The following is an 18,763-nucleotide window of genomic DNA, read 5'->3' on the forward strand; positions in this document are numbered from 1 at the left end:
ACTCCGTGGAGATTGACAGCTGGTGAAAAGGGCTGGATTGCAGTTGGAAGTTTAAGACAAGGTTGACAGTGTATTTTAGTGAAATGCGTCCACTGAGAGGAATGAGTTAAGCAGAAGGTGTAATTGTCAAGTTCAGCATAAATGAATCTGGATTTGGGGCTAATTATGAGGCTTTACAAGAGGATGGAGCCTTCTGTCAGTATTAGGTTTCTGAAAAACACGTTAATAACAGTACTTGGAGTCTGGAGAATGTTTTTGGGGAGTAGAGTGGAGATTGGAAAATTCTGTTAAAAACTGAAATGATTTTGCAAAAGCAGGAGAAGCATTTCAGTAAAATCTGTTCTAAGACAGTGTGGTTACATGGGACTAAAGTTGTGAGTGTTAAGACTAATTGAACTGAAAAGGGTGATGCCTTTTGTGAAAGGAAGGATGGTATCCATAAATGGTAAATCCATTAGGAGGGATACACAGTAACAGGATTTCAGGTCGAGTACGTGGGACAATATGTCTGTCAAGATAAAAGCAACTTTTCTGAATGAGTAGAAGTAGAATAAGCAATGACTTAAGGCGAGACTGGATGGAGAAAAAAGGTAATAGTAAAAAAAGCAAACAAATTGCACAAAGCACATGCACAACAAAATATTTTTCGAAAAAGGAATGGATCTCTGTATTTGGCCAATTAAAAGGCTACCACAGAGGGAAACAGAGGGCGCAATGGCACATATGTCCCTAGTCTTTCTATAGATTCATCAGCTGAAGGGGAAGTAGATATAAGATAGATTGAAAGGAGGGATAGATGGACTCTGAATTTGAGAAGTTATCAGGAGAAAATAAATAAATAAATAAATAAATAAACATTAAATGAAACAACAAGTTTACTGTTACCAGCAAATAAAAAGTGAATGGTAACAGTAAACTTGTTGTTTCATTTAATGTCAATAACAGTCACAGTAAAGTCTAACCTAAAATGTTTGTATTTAAAGAAAATCAACTTTCCTCAATTTCAAAAGCTGAAACTTATGATTGTGTGAAACATACAAAGCAATAATAAAATGATAATGGCTAGTTTCTCTGATGTAAAAAGATTTCTTTCTGAAATCAAGAAAAATATTTACTGATAAGTTTTTCCATAAATTCATAAGCATAAGAACTAGAAGTTAATCAGTAGATATATTACAGAAACACACATACACAGGCAGAAACAAGCTGAGTGGATATTCCCTTCAATATCACATGCCGCAATATGGAACCTGTTCTCTGTGTATTTGGCGCAGTTCCACTCCAAGTGTTTGTTTTCGTCTGTCGGCGTTCTGACGAACTGCGGCTTACACTGCCCACACTACCCAAGGACAAAGTCTCACTGCCTTCAAACGTCCCCTACAAAAGAAAGATAAAAGTAAAATACTATACTGTAATAATTCTTGATGAACAATTTTCAGCAAATATATGAAGGCCTACACTGAAGATGCAAAAAAAGAGACTATTTACAAACAGGAAGAGATATATATATATATATTACAGAGACTAATTCTGCAAACAACTGTAGATTTTAAAAACAAAGGATCAATGCCTATCTTCTCCCATTACTGACAAACATGCAGTTCTTCTGTATAGTCACTTCCTGTACCTAGTGCCCAGTTATCGGGTCGACAGAAGCGTCCGATCCCACGCGTCAGCTTTGACCCGTGACGTAAGGGTGTTGTCGTGTGTGACGTCATGACGGCGCGGAGTTTGGTTTGAGTGTGGCTGTCTCCAGTTCTGTTTTATCTTATTTTATTTACTTTTCTGATCTGTTCGTTCTATCTTGTGAGATTTTTTTTTTTTTAATTTAAAAACACTTATTACTTATTTTAATTATCTGTTTCCTCCAATTTCTGTTTTAGTTTATTATATTTATCTTTCTGATCCGTTCGTTCTATCCCGTGAGATTTTTTTTTTTTAAAGGACAAAAAACACTAATCAGCTACTGAAGCATCTTTATCTTCTATGGGTTGCAGGGGTTACGACCCTTGGGGAGGTGGGTGGGTATTCATGCATGGCTGTCTTCACTTACACGTTGTAGCTACGCAAGGTGTCTAAATTTGTTTACATTTAGTTTGCCCCCCCACTCAAAACACCCAATTTCCCGCGCTTGTCCCGTTAGTGTCAATAGGCTTCTTGTGGAAAGTGTGTGTGTTTGTTTTTGTTTCCGCCATATTTGTGACACCATGGGTCAAAGCAGACGGGCGGGATCGGACGCTTCCGTATTTCCCAGTTATCTACATGCATTCTTGATAAAGACAATATTACAGGAAGGATAGACTGCTACTGACCAAATAGAGGAGATGCTGAGTTGCAGACATGCACAACAGAAAGACCGCCATATACACAGTTGCTGTATGTGAGTGAGTTGTGCTTGTGTGAATGTGTTTTCTACTTTGGAGGCCTTGTGGCCTAAAGCTCAAATGTAGAGAAGTCATTCTCTTGTGCCTGTCTAAGTCAGCGTCTCCTCTAAACGGTGAGTAGCAATCTGTCCTCCCCATAATATTGCTTTTATTCAATCCTGAATGTTCCAGCGCATTCTTAGTACAGGATAAATACAACACCTAGAAGTAAACATTACTGTTTGTGAAAATATAGCATACACAAACCCAAGATCTAGAATTATGACAATGGTTAATTTAACTTTATACAGTACTACAATTATAATTTATGTATTTTATTTCATGGGAACCACATGCACGAATCTTCTGTACGTGGATTCTACTTTAAGAGCCTTAATTTTACCAGGTTTGCAAACTGGTTCTAGATTTCCAGAATGAGATTTTCACTCTGCAGCAGAGTGTGCGCTGATATGAAACTTCCTGGCAGATTAAAACTGTGTGCCCGACCGAGACTCGAACTCGGGACCTTTGCCTTTTGCGGGCAAGTGCTCTACCACCTGAGCTACCGAGGCACGACTCACGCCCGGTCCTCACAGCTTTACTTGGTTCTAGATTTCCTTAAATTCCACATAGTCAACTGTCTTATCTAGGACATATACCAACAACTCTTTCGTGTTGCATCTGCCACCTCATTAAGTTGGTGCTCTTATGGGTAGATTAGCAATCAACCACAATTTGAAACACATGTATGATATTTTATTAATTTAATATTTATTCACTTGGACTTCTGTATAAGATTAATTCATGCCAAACACTGAACTTACTAAAAGAAAAAACAGAAGTACAAGATGAAACTATAAAATGTCAGAATGAAAATAATCAAACAAATAATAATAAAATTTTGTTTCAAAGTCTTAGTAATTTAGCCTATAAGGAAAGGTGAATATGTCAACCACTGCCCATCACAAAGAAGCATCACAGTGTTTGTCTATAATGATTTGGAGGAACTATGGAGCTCATAAATAGGGCCCCTGAATATGGAAGTGAAACAGATTTCTTTTATTCCTAACAATCTACAACTGGCAGACAAAATGACGAATTATAGAGTCATAAATAAATTCAGCCATTTCTAATGAAATAATGGTATTCAAAGACAATTAAAAACTGAAATAATTTTAAGTGATACTATTTTTATTACAAATTTTTACACAAGCAGTGTGTGTGTGTGTGTGTGTGTGCGCGCGCGCGCGCGCGCGCATGAACTTTTTTCCACTTTGGGAAATTTTACACATGATGCAGATAAAAAACATGCCATGTGTAATCATATATTCACTTGGAAAACGACTTGTTCTGTAGGTATATCATCATGTGTCATAAGACGATAATTCAATAATGATTGATGGAATACGAAAGTAACTAACAAAGCAATTGGACATTAAATTTCAGATATGAATGGCTGCTGAAACTACGAATTGCAACGGCTTCTGGGCTTTTGGAGGATCAAGTTACACTTCCCAATTCAGAAGTGTCCACAGGTATATAACCGCTCTTCTCTCCATAGCTAACGCAGAAGCATCACATACGCGCAAAGGAGACTAGATTACAGTAGTTGAATACAATTATTTAGTCACATTGTTGAAAGCGTCGATAGTTTTCGGGTGTGTTATACACTGTATGTCCTTTAACGTATTTTACAAGGTCTGAGCTGTGACCACAACTTGTCTGACATATCAAATTCATGGTAGATCAGCTGCTTGCAATGTTAACGCCGCAGGAGAGAGAAGGTGCTACCTTACCTCCGCTGGCGGCAACAGTGAATTCGACAATTCATCTTCGCTGGCTGATGTCCTGTCATCCAAATCATTCAAGATGCTCTCTAATGTTGGCGTATGTTCTACTGGCGGGATATTGTACTCGTCATCATCCAGCTGAAATAGTAAACAATAAAGCGGACTTTTTTTCCTTTAAAGCCAGGGAAAATGTTTCACATAACAACAGCACAAGCGTTTACCTCCTCTATATCAAGATTGACTGATCCCACGCATGAATGATCTGACAGATCTCCTAAAGAGCCGACTTCGGCCATCGCTAACCTCAAATTTTGCACAGAAAAACAAGCAGCAACACATGAAAAATTGTGTTAAACTATATAATTTGCAATAATAAGTAAATGCTCAATTAAACTCCACTACGCCATCCTGTAATTTGAAACTACCCCGACGCCTCTCACGTACACTATCGCATAACACTCTACTGTACGCTCAAAGCACTTCACCTGTCAACAACTTTTGCAATGCCGTATCTTTAGTTCTGAGAACTTGGGTCAACGAACAGTTGACAAATCATCAGTGATGCCATCTCCAAAAACACTACAAAAAACTTTAGAGACATCACGTACTATTTGTAGGGCGAATGAGACAGGAACTGGAATTGAGGATAGCAACAGAAAAACTGAAATGTTTAACTCAGTTTCAAATATTCCTTTACAAAGAAAAACTTCGGAGAATTGCCCCACTTTAATCCTCATACTACTGAAAACATGAATGAAATAAGTAGTGTCAGTGGTGTTGAGAAATAACTGAAACCGCTAAAATTGAACAAAGCTCCAGCGCCCGATGGAATCCCTGTCAGATTCAATACTGAATTTGCGGCTGAGTTAGACCCTCTTCTAACCATAATCCATTGTAGATCTTTTTGAACAAAAACCTGTATTCAGCTCTTGGATAAAAAGCACTGGTCACACCAGTCTACAAGAAAGGTAGTAGAAGTGATCCACTAAGTATCCATGACATGTCAGTATCCTTAACATCAATTTGTTGTAGAATCTTGGAACATTTTCTGAGCTCAACTGTAATGAGGTACCTTGAACAGAACGACCTGCTCAGTGCCAACCAACATGGATTCCGAAAACGTCGATCACATGAAACCAAACTCGCACTTTTCTCAAGCGACACACTGAAAGCTTTGGTTCAAGGCAGTCAGGTAGATGCAGTATTTCTTGATTTCCGAAAAGCATTTGACTTAGAGTGCCACATTTAAGCTTATTGTTAAAAGTTTGAAGTATCAAGTGACTGGACTGGTGATTGTTTGGTAGGGAGGGGACAGCATGTTATCTTGGTTGGAGAGTCATCAGCAGATGTGGAAGTAATTTTAGGTGTGCCCCAGGGAATTGTTTTGTGACCCTTGCTGTTCATGTTGTACATTAATGACCTTGCAAACAATAATAACAGTAACATCGGACTCGTGGCGCCTCTTGCGAGAAGCGCCATGTCTTTGGAACCGATGATCTTTGACTCTACTTCTGTCTATGTCTTTTTGCGCGCTGTGTTTGTACGGCCACATTGGATTCACCTTGTTCAGGGTTTAAATAAATGTGCATTTGACTGCAAAAGTGTGTTATTACCGATCTACGACTCGTAATATCCACAGTGGTGACCCTGACATCGTCATCATGTGTTCGTGAATTACTTTGTGCTTCTTTTCATCTTTAACGGGCTTTGTGTGCCGGTCCACATTGTCTTCAGAACAATGGATCTACCAGTGTCGTTTTGTGCCAGTGACTTGCACCCTATTAACTGTGCTTGCGTTTATACTAGTGTGCCTAATTTACGTTTAGTTAAAAGTGAACAATTACCTGGCCCCCAGCTATGCCGGCGACCACTTGACCATAACCGGCCCAACATAGCCACTGTCAAATGCTACTACACAGCAACAGCTGCTACACGGACAGTGCATGCTGCTTAGTGATATTGTGAACGATGATCATGTGAAGAATGTTGTGTTTCCTCCCTCAGCTAAGCAGTCACCTTTGGTTTGGTCTGATGTGCCAACAACGTTCCAACATTCGAGAACTGTATTTCGAATGTTCATGTGCTGGGGTCGCATATTCTTATTTATTTATATACATGCACGACCGGGAGGCATTGCACCCCCCCTTCCCCCCTCTAAACGCCATCTCGGTGACTCTGCTCGCTACAACCACACCGATTTTTGTGACCATCACTCTGTCGTCACAAAACGATCGCCTTCCGACTAGTCTCGTAATGGCACCGGCCATTTCTTCCACGCCAGTTACCAGATCAGCCCCCCTTGGCTGCATCGCAACCGCCTTCCACCTGCTGTTACTCCCACCCTGAGTACGCCTCCAGACCAGCAGTTAGGAGACATCGTGCTGTTAGTTGCACCGGCTCACTCCACATTGTGTGCAGCTTGCGGCCACCCCCTCCCCATGCAGACCTCGAGCGACTCATCGTCCACTGCTACTGTACTCCCGGTGTCAGGGGCTTCCTACACTGCTCACACAGATCTTTACGTCCCAGTGCTGCATCAACATGCGTTACCCAGCAGGTTTCCTGAGCTGCCTGCGTTGTAAAAGGACAACCCCAAGACTTGGTTCGTATTGGTTGACCATGTACTGAATATCCAAGGGATTTCGGACGATGATGCACTTTTCGTCTACCTGGTGAGCCACCTCCATAATCATCCAGACCTCATCAGTGATCTGCTCCTCTCACTGCCTGCCTTGCCCAAGTGTTTAATGGAAAAAACATTGCTCATCGAAAGCCTTTCTTGCGTTCCAGCAGAGGCTATCCTCCACATCATCCATGCTGAGCACCTCGATGTCCACACACCTCGCAACTTTGGCGGCGCCTTCAACCATTAATTGATAACCAAGCACTACCAGACACCATGCTGTGGACCTCATGGCTGGTCAAGTTTCTGTCAGACCTACAACTTCACCTACTGTCTCACGTAACTGACCCTCTTGAGATTCATTTACACATGACCAACCGGGCCTACGCAATCATTCGTCACCAACACTGCCTGTCACGGACGACATCACCTTCACCTTCAGTTGGTAAGCCTGCACCTTTGGTTTCGCGCTCTGCCAGTAGGAGCCACTGCACACACCTCAGCAGCTATGTGACCTGCCAGGAGCTGCCTCCTGGCAACCTACAGGGGGGTACTGCCTGCAACCTCCCGGCAGCAGCCGACCTCACCCAAACAGCAGCTCAAGTGGTCTTGGGCTACAACACAGTCAGCTGGATCCTCCGCTCACTTCACACCGCCTCACCTCTAAGCTTACCCGCTATGCTGGTACCGTGCAACCTATGAGGACGCTTCTCGCAACTGCCACGCACCTTGTGCGTACCCAAACAATTCTGGTGAGCACATTTAGGCAAAATGTCCTGCCATGACCGTCCATGGCACCTACCTTCTGACGCCACACCACTTGCTCCAGCAGCACGACGCCTCTGCGTCATGGACTTGTCATCGGGCATGTGCTTTCTCGTCGACACCGGCGCCGATGTCAGCGTTATCCCAGCCAAGCAAGCAGGCAATACACTTCCTCCTGATAACCTCGCTTTGATCGCTGCAAATCACTCTCCTATTGTGGTTCTTGTTCGGCTTCTTGGAGACTGTTTGCAGCTATTCGTGGATTGCAGGTTCTCAAACAATGATGGAATTTTTATGGATGACAATACACTGTGTCATCAGGTCACAATTGTTGGTGATTGGTTTCAAGAACAATCTGGACAGTTCTGAAGAATGATATGGCTATCAAGATAGCTCAACATGAATCCAGTTGAACATTTATGGGACATAATAGAGCGCTCAGTTCATACATAAAGTCTTGCACCAGGAAGATTTTTACAATTATGGATGGCTAATAGAGACAGCATCCTCAATTCACTTCGAGTTACTGCACTATGTTGGGTTAAAAGGAGGTATGACACAATATTAGAAGGTATCCCATGACATTTGTCACTTCAGTGCAATTGCCAGACATGACTCCACATGACTTTTTTATGTTCAAGAAAAAAAGAAAGAAAACTTTAAAGGGTTCTCGTCTTACAAGCATACATGAGATTAAAACCGCACTGCTGGGAGAGCTACAAGCAATACCAAAGATAGAGTTCCAGAAGAGTTTCGGAGACTGGAGAAAACGATAGCATAAGAATGTAATATATAATGGGGAGTATTTTGAAGCAGATACGTTGATGTGGATGAGTGAATAAAATTCTTTCCAAAAAACAGAAATTACCGTTTCTTTTTAAGGCACATTGTACAACTGATCCTCAAAAGTGAAAAGTCAAACGAAACAACATATTCAAGATAACCAAGCAACTGCAGTTGCCAGATGCTGTTAAAATATTAATTGACAGATAAAAATAATTGTTCATCTACATGTAGATAGTGTCTTTGTCTCATAATGTCCAAGCAGAACGACCATACTGCCTCTCTGAGAATGCATTGCAGAGGCAGTGGCCATCACGAAATCTTTCCAGGTAATCAAGCCGCTTGGAAGAACAGGATCTTATCATATCTGGCTTGTTAAGAGTACTATTGGCTCTCAACACCCCAGAAATATAGAGGCAAATTAATGTTCATTTCAAAAATATCATGCAGGAGGTAGGTGATCTGGAAGGGTTTGGTACATCAATGAATTTTCTCTGAATTTTGTCATACCAAGGCATCCAGGAAACAGAGTATGTGGAGAACATCGCAGTCCACAAACAGCCACTCATCTCCAAATTCAGTGCATGTTACTGCACCCATGTACACAAAGTCGAGACATACAACATATGGAGAGAAGAGCGGATTGGAACAAAAAGGCCATCAGTACTATAACCTGCAGCCTCAAAAGATCCATATGTACAGCAAATGCTCAATAATAAGGTCTGTTTCCATCAACTAAATTGCCCCAGTCACCTCCACAGGACAGGCATTAGAGACTCACCAACACATTTTTGAGTCTCAACACCAGATGCACGATTTAAATCACATGCTCTTTAAGTGCGAGTGGGAGATCGTGCAAGAGAGCCGGCCATTGTGGCCCAGTGGTTCTCGGTGCTTCAGATCGGAACCGCACTGTTGCTACGGTCGCAGGTTCGAATCCTGCCTCAGGCATGGATATGTGTGCTATCCTTAGGTTAATTTGGTTTGAATAGTTCTAAGTCTAGGGGACTGATGACCTCAGATGTTAAGTCCCATAGTCCTCAGAGCCGTTTTTCATGCAAGAGACTAAGCGAACTGAAACACTAAATTCTCGCTAATATGAACATAGTTTGCACAACAGAACATGCAGAAAAAACTAACAAAATAATTGTGGAGATTTTATGGGATTTTTTAATCTGTACAAAATATAGGATGTTAGGTGTATAAGAGCAGATATTTTATTGGTGACTGAAGATAGTGTACTGGACAACATTACATCAGTATTTACTAATAATTATAGCTATTAGGAGTAACACTTTTACGTTGGTTAGTATCTCCAAGTGCATGTGGCAAGAGCAGGTCATCGGAGGTATTTGCAGACAAGATCCAAGAACAAACCATTAATAATTATCTCCCCCTGGGCAGTAAGTAAGGTGTTCTAGCGTGGACACATGGAAGCAAAACGGTCAGTCTATAATGAAGTTATGTGATGTTTTTCCAGGAATACTGTTAGATGCAGGCAGAGAGAGAGAGAGAGAGAGAAAAAAACTAACACAGTGAAGTAAGTATATATAAGGTACCAGTGATCACAATATCTGCACTTACACAACAAGCCAAACCATTATGACCATCTGCTTAATAACTTGTTGGACCATCTTTGGAAAGCAATCCCGGATTCGACAGTTTGTTGGCAGGTGTTGTAGATGTTTGTCACACCAGATGTCCACGGGCAAATCATGTAATTTCCTTAAACAGTGGGCCACTGATATGTGTATGTGATGATGGCGCCTGATAGCGACTCATAATGAGTTCCATCGGATTCACATCGAGCGAATTTCGTGGCCGAGACATAAACGTGAGTACACTATCATGCTCCTCAAACCACTGTAGCATGGTTCTGGCTTCGAGATACAGACAATTATCCTGCTGGAAGATGTCACTGCAAGTGAGGAAGACATCGAGCATGAAAGGGTGCAGATGGTCCACAGATGTCAGCGTGTCTTTGGTTACTACCACAGGTCCCATGTGAGCGCAGCAGAATATCTCCCATAGAACAATCAGTCTGCATCATTGGTGCGGTGCACATTTCTTACTGCTATTCGCGTGGTTGATGGCGGTTGTGGAGATGACCATCGACCTGACGTAGCAAAAACGTGATTCTTCCGACGAGGTGACACATTTCCATTGATCCACGGTCTAATCTCGACGATTCTCTGGCCACCGCAGTCGTAATTGTCGATATCGTTGGGCCAACATATGAATAAGTGGGGTCGTCTGCTGCAGAGTCCCATGTTCAACAATGTACGATGAACGGCGTGCTCCGAAACGCTTGTGCGTGCACCAGCATTGTGCGCTTTTGGCAGAGATGCCACAGATCGCCACCTATTCTGCTTTACAGAGAAGACAAGCCTCCATCCTACGTTCTGTTGAGTCGTGGACGTCCAACCACTTATCGCCCAGCGGTCGTTTCACAGTCGTCCTACCACTTTCCGTATATGCTCACTACAGTAGCAAGTGAACATTAGACGAGTAACGCCGTTATCGAGATACTCGTTCACAGGCTCTGGTTAATAATATTTTCACCTTTGTTAAAGTCGCTTAAATCAGCAAATTTTCCTAACTGCGTCCTACTTCGTCGCTAGAATGATTCCTCATTCCTCTTCGATCCACTTACACAGGGTGGTCCATTGATCGTGACCGGGCCAAATATCTCATGAAATAGGCGTCAAACGAAAAAACTACAAATAACGAAACTTGTCTAGCTTGAAGGGGGAAACCAGATGGCGCTATGGTTGGCTCACTAGATGGCGCTGCCATAGGTCAAACGGATATCAACTGTTTTTTTTTTTTTAAATAGGAGCCCCCATTTTTATTACATATTCGTGTAGTACGTAAAGAAATATGAATGTTTTAGTTGGAGCACTTTTTTCGTTTAGTGATAGATGGCACTGTAAAACTCACAAACATATGCCTCACAATTTTAGACGAATAGTTGGTAACAGGTAGGTTTTTTAAATTAAAATACAGAACGTAGGTACGTTTGAACATTTTATTTCGGTTGTTCCAATGTGATACATGTACCTTTGTGAACTTATCATTTCTGAGAATGCATGCTGTTACATCGTGATTACCTGAAAATACCACATTAATGCAATAAATGCTCAAAATGATGTCCGTCAACCTCAATGCATTTGGCAATACGTGTAATGACATTTCTCTCAACAGCGAGTAGTTCGCCTTCCGTACTGTTCGCACATGCATTGACAATGCGCTGACGCATGTTGTCAGGCGTTGTCTGTGTATCACGAAAGCAAATATCCCTCAACTTTCCCCACAGAAATAAAACCGGGGACGTCAGATCCGGTGACGACCAATCCACCTGTCATGAAATATGCTATTCAATACCGCTTCAACCGCTGGCGAGCTATGTGCCGGACATTCATCATGTTGGAAATACATCGCCATTCTGTGCTGCAGTGAAAGAATCTTGCAGTAACATCGATAGAACATTACGTAGGAAATCAGCATACATTGCACAATTTAGATTGCCATCGATAAAATGGGGGCAAATTATCCTTCCTCCCATCTACATGTACATCTACATCCATACTCCGCAAGCCAACTGACGGTGTGTGGCGGATGGTACCTTGAGTACCTCTATCGGTTCTCCCTTCTATTCCAGTCTCGTATTGTTCGTGGAAAGAAGGATGACAGACTAAAGGCCGAAATACTAAATGTCTTTTTCCAAAGCTCTTTCACAGAGGAAGACAGCACTGTAGTTCCTTCTCTAGATTGTCGCACAGATGACAAAATGGTAGATGTCGAAATAGACGACAGAGGGATAGAGAAACAATTAAAATCGCTCAAAAGAGGAAAGGCCGATGGACCTGATGGGATACCAGTTCGATTTTACACAGAGTACGAGAAGGAACTTGCCCCCCTTCTTGCAGCGGTGTACCGTAGGTCTCTAGAAGAGCGTAGCGTTCCAAAGGAACCGTTTAAATTTTGTCGATTTGTTTGCGCTCTCTGTAGATTAGTTCAGACGTTCTTTGCAAAACAGTTTTTAGCATGGATAGGGACTGCAACTGCTGTGTTCGGATGCAGGCTGAGTTGGCATCCCTTCGCTCCCAGCTTCAGGCAATGTTGGCTTCGGTCACACAGCTTGAGGCTGTTGCCAATGGGCATCACTGTGGGGGTCCGGATGGGGGTTTGTCGGGGACGGCCAGCTCGTCCCACGCATCCCCCGATCGGACTAAGACTGTGGTTGCCCGGGATACTGCCCGCATTGAGACTGATCCCTCACCTGTGGTAGAGTGGGAGGTCGTCTCAAGGTGTGGCAGGGGGCGAAAGACATTCCGGAGGGCTGAACGGAAGGCCTCTCCAGTTTGTCTGACGAACCGGTTTCAGGTTCTGTCTCAGGCTGATACTGATCTTCAGCCTGACATGGCTGCTTGTCCTGTTCCAGAGGTTGCCCCTCAGTCTGCAAGATCCGGGCAGTCGCAGAGGGTGGGCTTACTGGTAGTTGGGAGCTCCAACGTCAGGCGCGTAATGGGGCCCCTTAGGGAAATGGCAGCAAGAGAGGGGAAGAAAACCAATGTGTACTCCGTGTGCATACCGGGGGGAGTCATTCCAGATGTGGAAAGGGTCCTTCCGGATGCCATGAAGGGTACAGGGTGCAACCATCTGCAGGTGGTCGCTCATGTCGGCACCAATGATGTGTGTCGCTATGGATCGGAGGAAATCCTCTCTGGCTTCCGGCGGCTATCTGAATTGGTGAAGACTGCCAGTCTCGCTAGCGGGATGAAAGCAGAGCTCACCATCTGCAGCATCGTCGACAGGACTGACTGCGGACCTTTGGTACAGAGCCGAGTGGAGGGTCTGAATCAGAGACGGTTCTGCGACCATGTGGGCTGCAGATTCCTCGACTTGCGCCATAGGGTGGTGGGGTTTCGGGTTCCGCTGGATAGGTCAGGAGTCCACTACACGCAGCAAGCGGCTACACGGGTAGCAGGGGTTGTGTGGCGTGGACTGGGCGGTTTTTTAGGTTAGATGGCCTCGGGCAAGTACAGAAAGGGCAACAGCCTCAAAGGGTGCGGAGCAAAGTCAGGACATGCGGGGACAAGCAGCAATCGGTATTGTAATTGTAAACTGTCGAAGCTGCGTTGGTAAAGTGCCGGCACTTCAAGCGCTGATAGAAAGCACCGAAGCTGAAATCGTTATAGGTACAGAGAGCTGGCTTAAGCCAGAGATAAATTCTGCCGAAATTTTTACAAAGGTACAGACGGTGTTTAGGAAGGATAGATTGCATGCAACCGGTGGTGGAGTGTTCGTCGCTGTTAGTAGTAGTTTATCCTGTAGTGAAGTAGAAGTGGATAGTTCCTGTGAATTATTATGGGTGGAGGTTACACTCAACAACCGAGCTGGGTTAATAATTGGCTCCTTTTACCGACCTCCCGACTCAGCAGCGTTAGTGGCAGAACAACTGAGAGAAAATTTGGAATACATTTCACATAAATTTCCTCAGCATGTTATAGTCTTAGGTGGAGATTTCAATTTACCAGATATAGACTGGGACACTCAGATGTTTAGGACGGGTGGTAGGGACAGAGCATCGAGTGACATTATACTGAGTGCACTATCCGAAAATTACCTCGAGCAATTAAACAGAGAACCGACTCGTGGAGATAACATCTTGGACCTACTGATAACAAACAGACCCGAACTTTTCGACTCTGTAAGTGCAGAACAGGGAATCAGTGATCATAAGGCCGTTGTAGCATCCCTGAATATGGAAGTTAATAGGAATATAAAAGAAAGGGAGGAAGGTTTATCTGTTTAGCAAGAGTAATAGAAGGCAGATTTCAGACTACCTAACAGATCAAAACGAAAATTTCTGTTCCGACACTGACAATGTTGAGTGTTTATGGAAAAAGTTCAAGGCAATCGTAAAATGCGTTTTAGACAGGTACGTGCCGAGTAAAACTGTGAGGGACGGGAAAAACCCACCGTGGTACAACAACAAAGTTAGGAAACTACTGCGAAAGCAAAGAGAGCTTCACTCCAAGTTTAAACGCAGCCAAAACCTCTCAGACAAACAGAAGCTAAGCGATGTCAAAGTTAGCGTAAGGAGGGCTATGCGAGAAGCGTTCAGTGAATTCGAAAGTAAAATTCTATGTACAGACTTGACAGAAAATCCTAGGAAGTTCTGGTCTTACGTTAAATCAGTAAGTGGCTCGAAACAGCATATCCAGACACTCCGGGATGATGATGGCATTGAAACAGAGGATGACACGCGTAAAGCTGAAATACTAAACACCTTTTTCCAAAGCTGTTTCACAGAGGAAGACCGCACTGCAGTTCCTTCTCTAAATCCTCGCACAAACGAAAAAATGGCTGACATCGAAATAAGTGTCCAAGGAATAGAAAAGCAACTGGGATCACTCAACAGAGGAAAGTCCACTGGACCTGACGGGATACCAATTCGATTCTACACAGAGTACGCGAAAGAACTTGCCCCCCTTCTAACAGCCGTGTACCGCAAGTCTCTAGAGGAACGGAGGGTTCCAAATGATTAGAAAAGAGCACAGGTAGTCCCAGTCTTCAAGAAGGGTCGTCGAGCAGATGCGCAAAACTATAGACCTATATCTCTGACGTCGATCTGTTGTAGAATTTTAGAACATGTTTTTTGCTCGAGTATCATGTCGTTTTTGGAAACCCAGAATCTACTATGTAGGAATCAACATGGATTCCGGAAACAGCGATCGTGTGAGACCCAACTCGCGTTATTTGTTCATGAGACCCAGAAAATATTAGATACAGGCTCCCAGGTAGATGCTATTTTTCTTGACTTCCGGAAGGCGTTCGATACAGTTCCGCACTGTCGCCTGATAAACAAAGTAAGAGCCTACGGAATATCAGACCAGCTGTGTGGCTGGATTGAAGAGTTTTTAGCAAACAGAACACAGCATGTTGTTATCAATGGAGAGACGTCTACAGACGTTAAGGTAACCTCTGGCGTGCCACAGGGGAGTGTTATGGGACCATTGCTTTTCACAATATATATAAATGACCTAGTAGATAGTGTCGGAAGTTCCATGCGGCTTTTCGCGGATGATGCTGTAGTATACAGAGAAGTTGCAGCATTAGAAAATTGTAGCGAAATGCAGGAAGATCTGCAGCGGATAGGCACTTGGTGCAGGGAGTGGCAACTGTCCCTTAACATAGACAAATGTAATGTAATGCGAATACATAGAAAGAAGGATCCTTTATTGTATGATTATATGATAGCGGAAGGAACACTGGTAGCAGTTACTTCTGTAAAATATCTGGGAGTAAGCGTGCGGAACGATTTGAAGTGGAATGATCATATAAAATTAATTGTTGGTAAGGCGGGTACCAGGTTGAGATTCATTGGGAGAGTGCTTAGAAAATGTAGTCCAGCAACAAAGGAGGTGGCTTACAAAACACTCGTTCGACCTATACTTGAGTATTGCTCATCAGTGTGGGATCCGTACCAGATCGGGTTGACGGAGGAGATAGAGAAGATCCAAAGAAGAGCGGCGCGTTTCGTCACAGGGTTATTTGGTAACCGTGATAGCGTTACGGAGATGTTTAATAAACTCAAGTGGCAGACTCTGCAAGAGAGGCGCTCTGCATCGCGGTGTAGCTTGCTCGCCAGGTTTCGAGAGGGTGCGTTTCTGGATGAGGTATCGAGTATATTGCTTCCCCCTACTTATACCTCCCGAGGAGATCACGAATGTAAAATTAGAGAGATTAGAGCGCGCACGGAGGCTTTCAGACAGTCGTTCTTCCCGCGAACCATACGCGACTGGAACAGGAAAGGGAGGTAATGACAGTGGCACGTAAGGTGCCCTCCGCCACACACCGTTGGGTGGCTTGCGGAGTATGAATGTAGATGCAGATGTAGATGTAGAAAAGGGCACAGTTCATCCCCGTTTTCAATAAGGGACGTCGAACAGATGTGCAGAACTGTAGACCTATATCTCTATCGTCTATAAGTTGTAGAATTTTGGAACACGTATTATGTTAGCGTATAATGACTTTTCTGGAGACTAGAAATCTACTTTGTAGGAATCAGCATGGGTTTCGAAAAAGACGATCGTGTGAAACCCAGCTCGCGCTATTCGTCCACGAGACTCAGAGGGCCATAGACACAGGTTCCCAGGTAGATGCCGTGTTTCTTGACTTCCGCAAGGCGTTCGATACAGTTCCCCACAGTCGTTTAATGAACAAAGTAAGAGCATATGGATTATTAGACCAATTGTGTGATTGGATTGAAGAGTTCCTAGATAACAGAACGCAGCATGTCATTCTCAATGGAGAGAAGTCCTCGAAGTAAGAGTGATTTCAGGTGTGCCGCAGGGGAGTGTCGTAGGACCGTTGCTATTCACAATATACATAAATGACCTTGTGGATGACATCGGAAGTTCATTGAGGCTCTTTGCGGATGATGCTGTGGTATATCGAGAGGTAAAATTGTACTGAAATGCAGGAGGATCCGCAGCGAATTGACGCATGGTGCAGGGAATGGCAATTGAATCTCAATGTAGACAAGTGTAATGTGCTGCGAATACATAGAAAGAAAGATCCCTTAATGCTGCACCATACGTTAACCCGCCAAGGTCGCTGATGTTCCACTTGTCGCAGCCATCGTGGATTTTTCGTTGCCCAATAGTGCACATTATGCCGGTTTACGTCACCGCTGTTGGTGAATGACGCTTCGTCGCTAACTAGAACGCATGCAAAAAATCTGTCATCGTCCCGTAATTTCTCTTGTGCCCAGTGGCAGAACTGTACACGACGTTCAGAGTCTTCGCCATGCAATTCCTGGTGCATAGAAATATGGCAAGGGTGCAATCGATGTTGATGTAGCATTCTCAACACCGACGTTTTTTAGATTCCCGATTCTCGCGCAATTTGTCTGCTACTGATGTGCGGATTAGCTACGACAGCAGCTAAAACACTTACTTGGGGATCATCATTTGTTGCAGGTCGTGGTTGACGTTTCACATGTGGCTGAACACTTCCTGTTTCCTTAAATAACGAAACTATCCGGCGAACGGATGATGTCGTCCAGGATACCGAGCAGCATACATAGCACACGGCCGTTGGCCGTTTTGATCACAATAGCCATACATCAACACGATATCGACCTTTTCCGCAATTGGTAAATGGTCCATTTTAACACGGGTAATGTATCACGAAGCAAATACCGTCCGCACTGGCGGAATGTTACGTGATACCACGTACTTATACGTTTGTGACTATTACAGCGCCATCTGTCACAAATCGAAAAGAGTGGTCCAACTAAAACATTAATATTTCTTTACACACAACACGGATATATAATAAAAATGGGGGTTCCTATTAAAAAAAAAACAGCAGTTGATATCCGTTTGACCTATGGCAGCGCCATCTAGCGGGCCAACCATCGCGCCATCTGGTTTCCCCCTTCAAGCTAGACGAGTTTCGTTCTTTGTAGTTTTTTTCCTTTGACGCTTATTTCGTGAGATATTTGGCCCGGTCACTATCAATGGACCACCCTGTATATTTTCCTTACCGTGCCATGTTATCGCAATGCTACCAGGCGACATCCAATCTCGCCCTTGGCAATGCGTATAATATGTTGTCTTAGCAGTGTGCATCCCTAACAACCTGTATATACAATGACGAGACAAAGCATTATGATCACCTGCTTAATTTCTTGCTGGTTGACCTTTGGAATGGAGTACAGCAGCGATTCTGCACAGCATGGAATTGACAGGTCCTTGGTAGATTTTAGAAGGTATGTGGCAAAAATGACTACGTACATGTCACGCAACACTCTTGAATTATGGGCAGGTGGTTTGTGGGCGACGTGTTGGCTTCCAATGGCATCCCAGATGTTTTCCATCGGATTCACCCTCAGGGGAATTTGGTAGCCAAGTCATGAGTGTCATGCTTCTCAAATCACCGTAGCACTTTTCTGGAATTGTAACACGGAAGTTAAATGAGTTAGAATTACTGTGTGTGTGAAATCTTATGGGACTTAACTGCTAATGTCATCAGTCCCTAAGCTTACACACTACTTAACCTAAATTATCCTAAGGACAAACACACACACCCATGCCCGAGAGAGGACTCGAACCTCCGCCGGGATCAGCCGCACAGTCCATGACTGCAGCGCCCAAGACCGCTTGGCTAATCCCGCGCGGCAGTTAGAATTACTATTCAAAATTTCTATGCTGTTAGAATTCTGCAGTTAATGTATTGAAGCTTAGTTTAGCGGTTTCATTTTATTTATACACTCGCTTAATAAGAATTTAAAATGAATTTATACCAAAGTTATGGTTTCTGTCTATATATTCAGGCCAATCTCAGGAACTGTAGGGGTTTTGGTACAGATACTGATTCACAAGAAGGGTTTATGTAAATCATTTATTGCTGCTAGATAACGATGA

At 43.4% G+C, this 18,763-nt stretch overlaps 1 protein-coding gene across 1 annotated transcript in view; it reads right to left on the reverse strand.

The window, feature by feature from the left end:
• Positions 1–4,611, reverse strand: part of LOC126252008 (vacuolar protein sorting-associated protein 8 homolog) — a 208,484-nt gene extending 203,873 nt beyond the window's left edge. Inside the window, exons 1-3 of the mRNA XM_049952792.1 lie at positions 4,375–4,611; positions 4,160–4,291; positions 1,192–1,377 (exon numbers count right to left, since the gene is read on the reverse strand). Of these exons, the coding sequence (XP_049808749.1) occupies positions 1,192–1,377; positions 4,160–4,291; positions 4,375–4,449 (393 nt within the window). The 5' untranslated portion in view covers positions 4,450–4,611. The remainder of the gene's footprint in view (positions 1–1,191; positions 1,378–4,159; positions 4,292–4,374) is intronic.
• Positions 4,612–18,763: the final 14,152 nt, after the last annotated feature.

Source organism: Schistocerca nitens, chromosome 4 (assembly GCF_023898315.1).
Source record: "Schistocerca nitens isolate TAMUIC-IGC-003100 chromosome 4, iqSchNite1.1, whole genome shotgun sequence".
Classification (NCBI taxonomy): Eukaryota; Metazoa; Arthropoda; class Insecta; order Orthoptera; family Acrididae; genus Schistocerca; species Schistocerca nitens.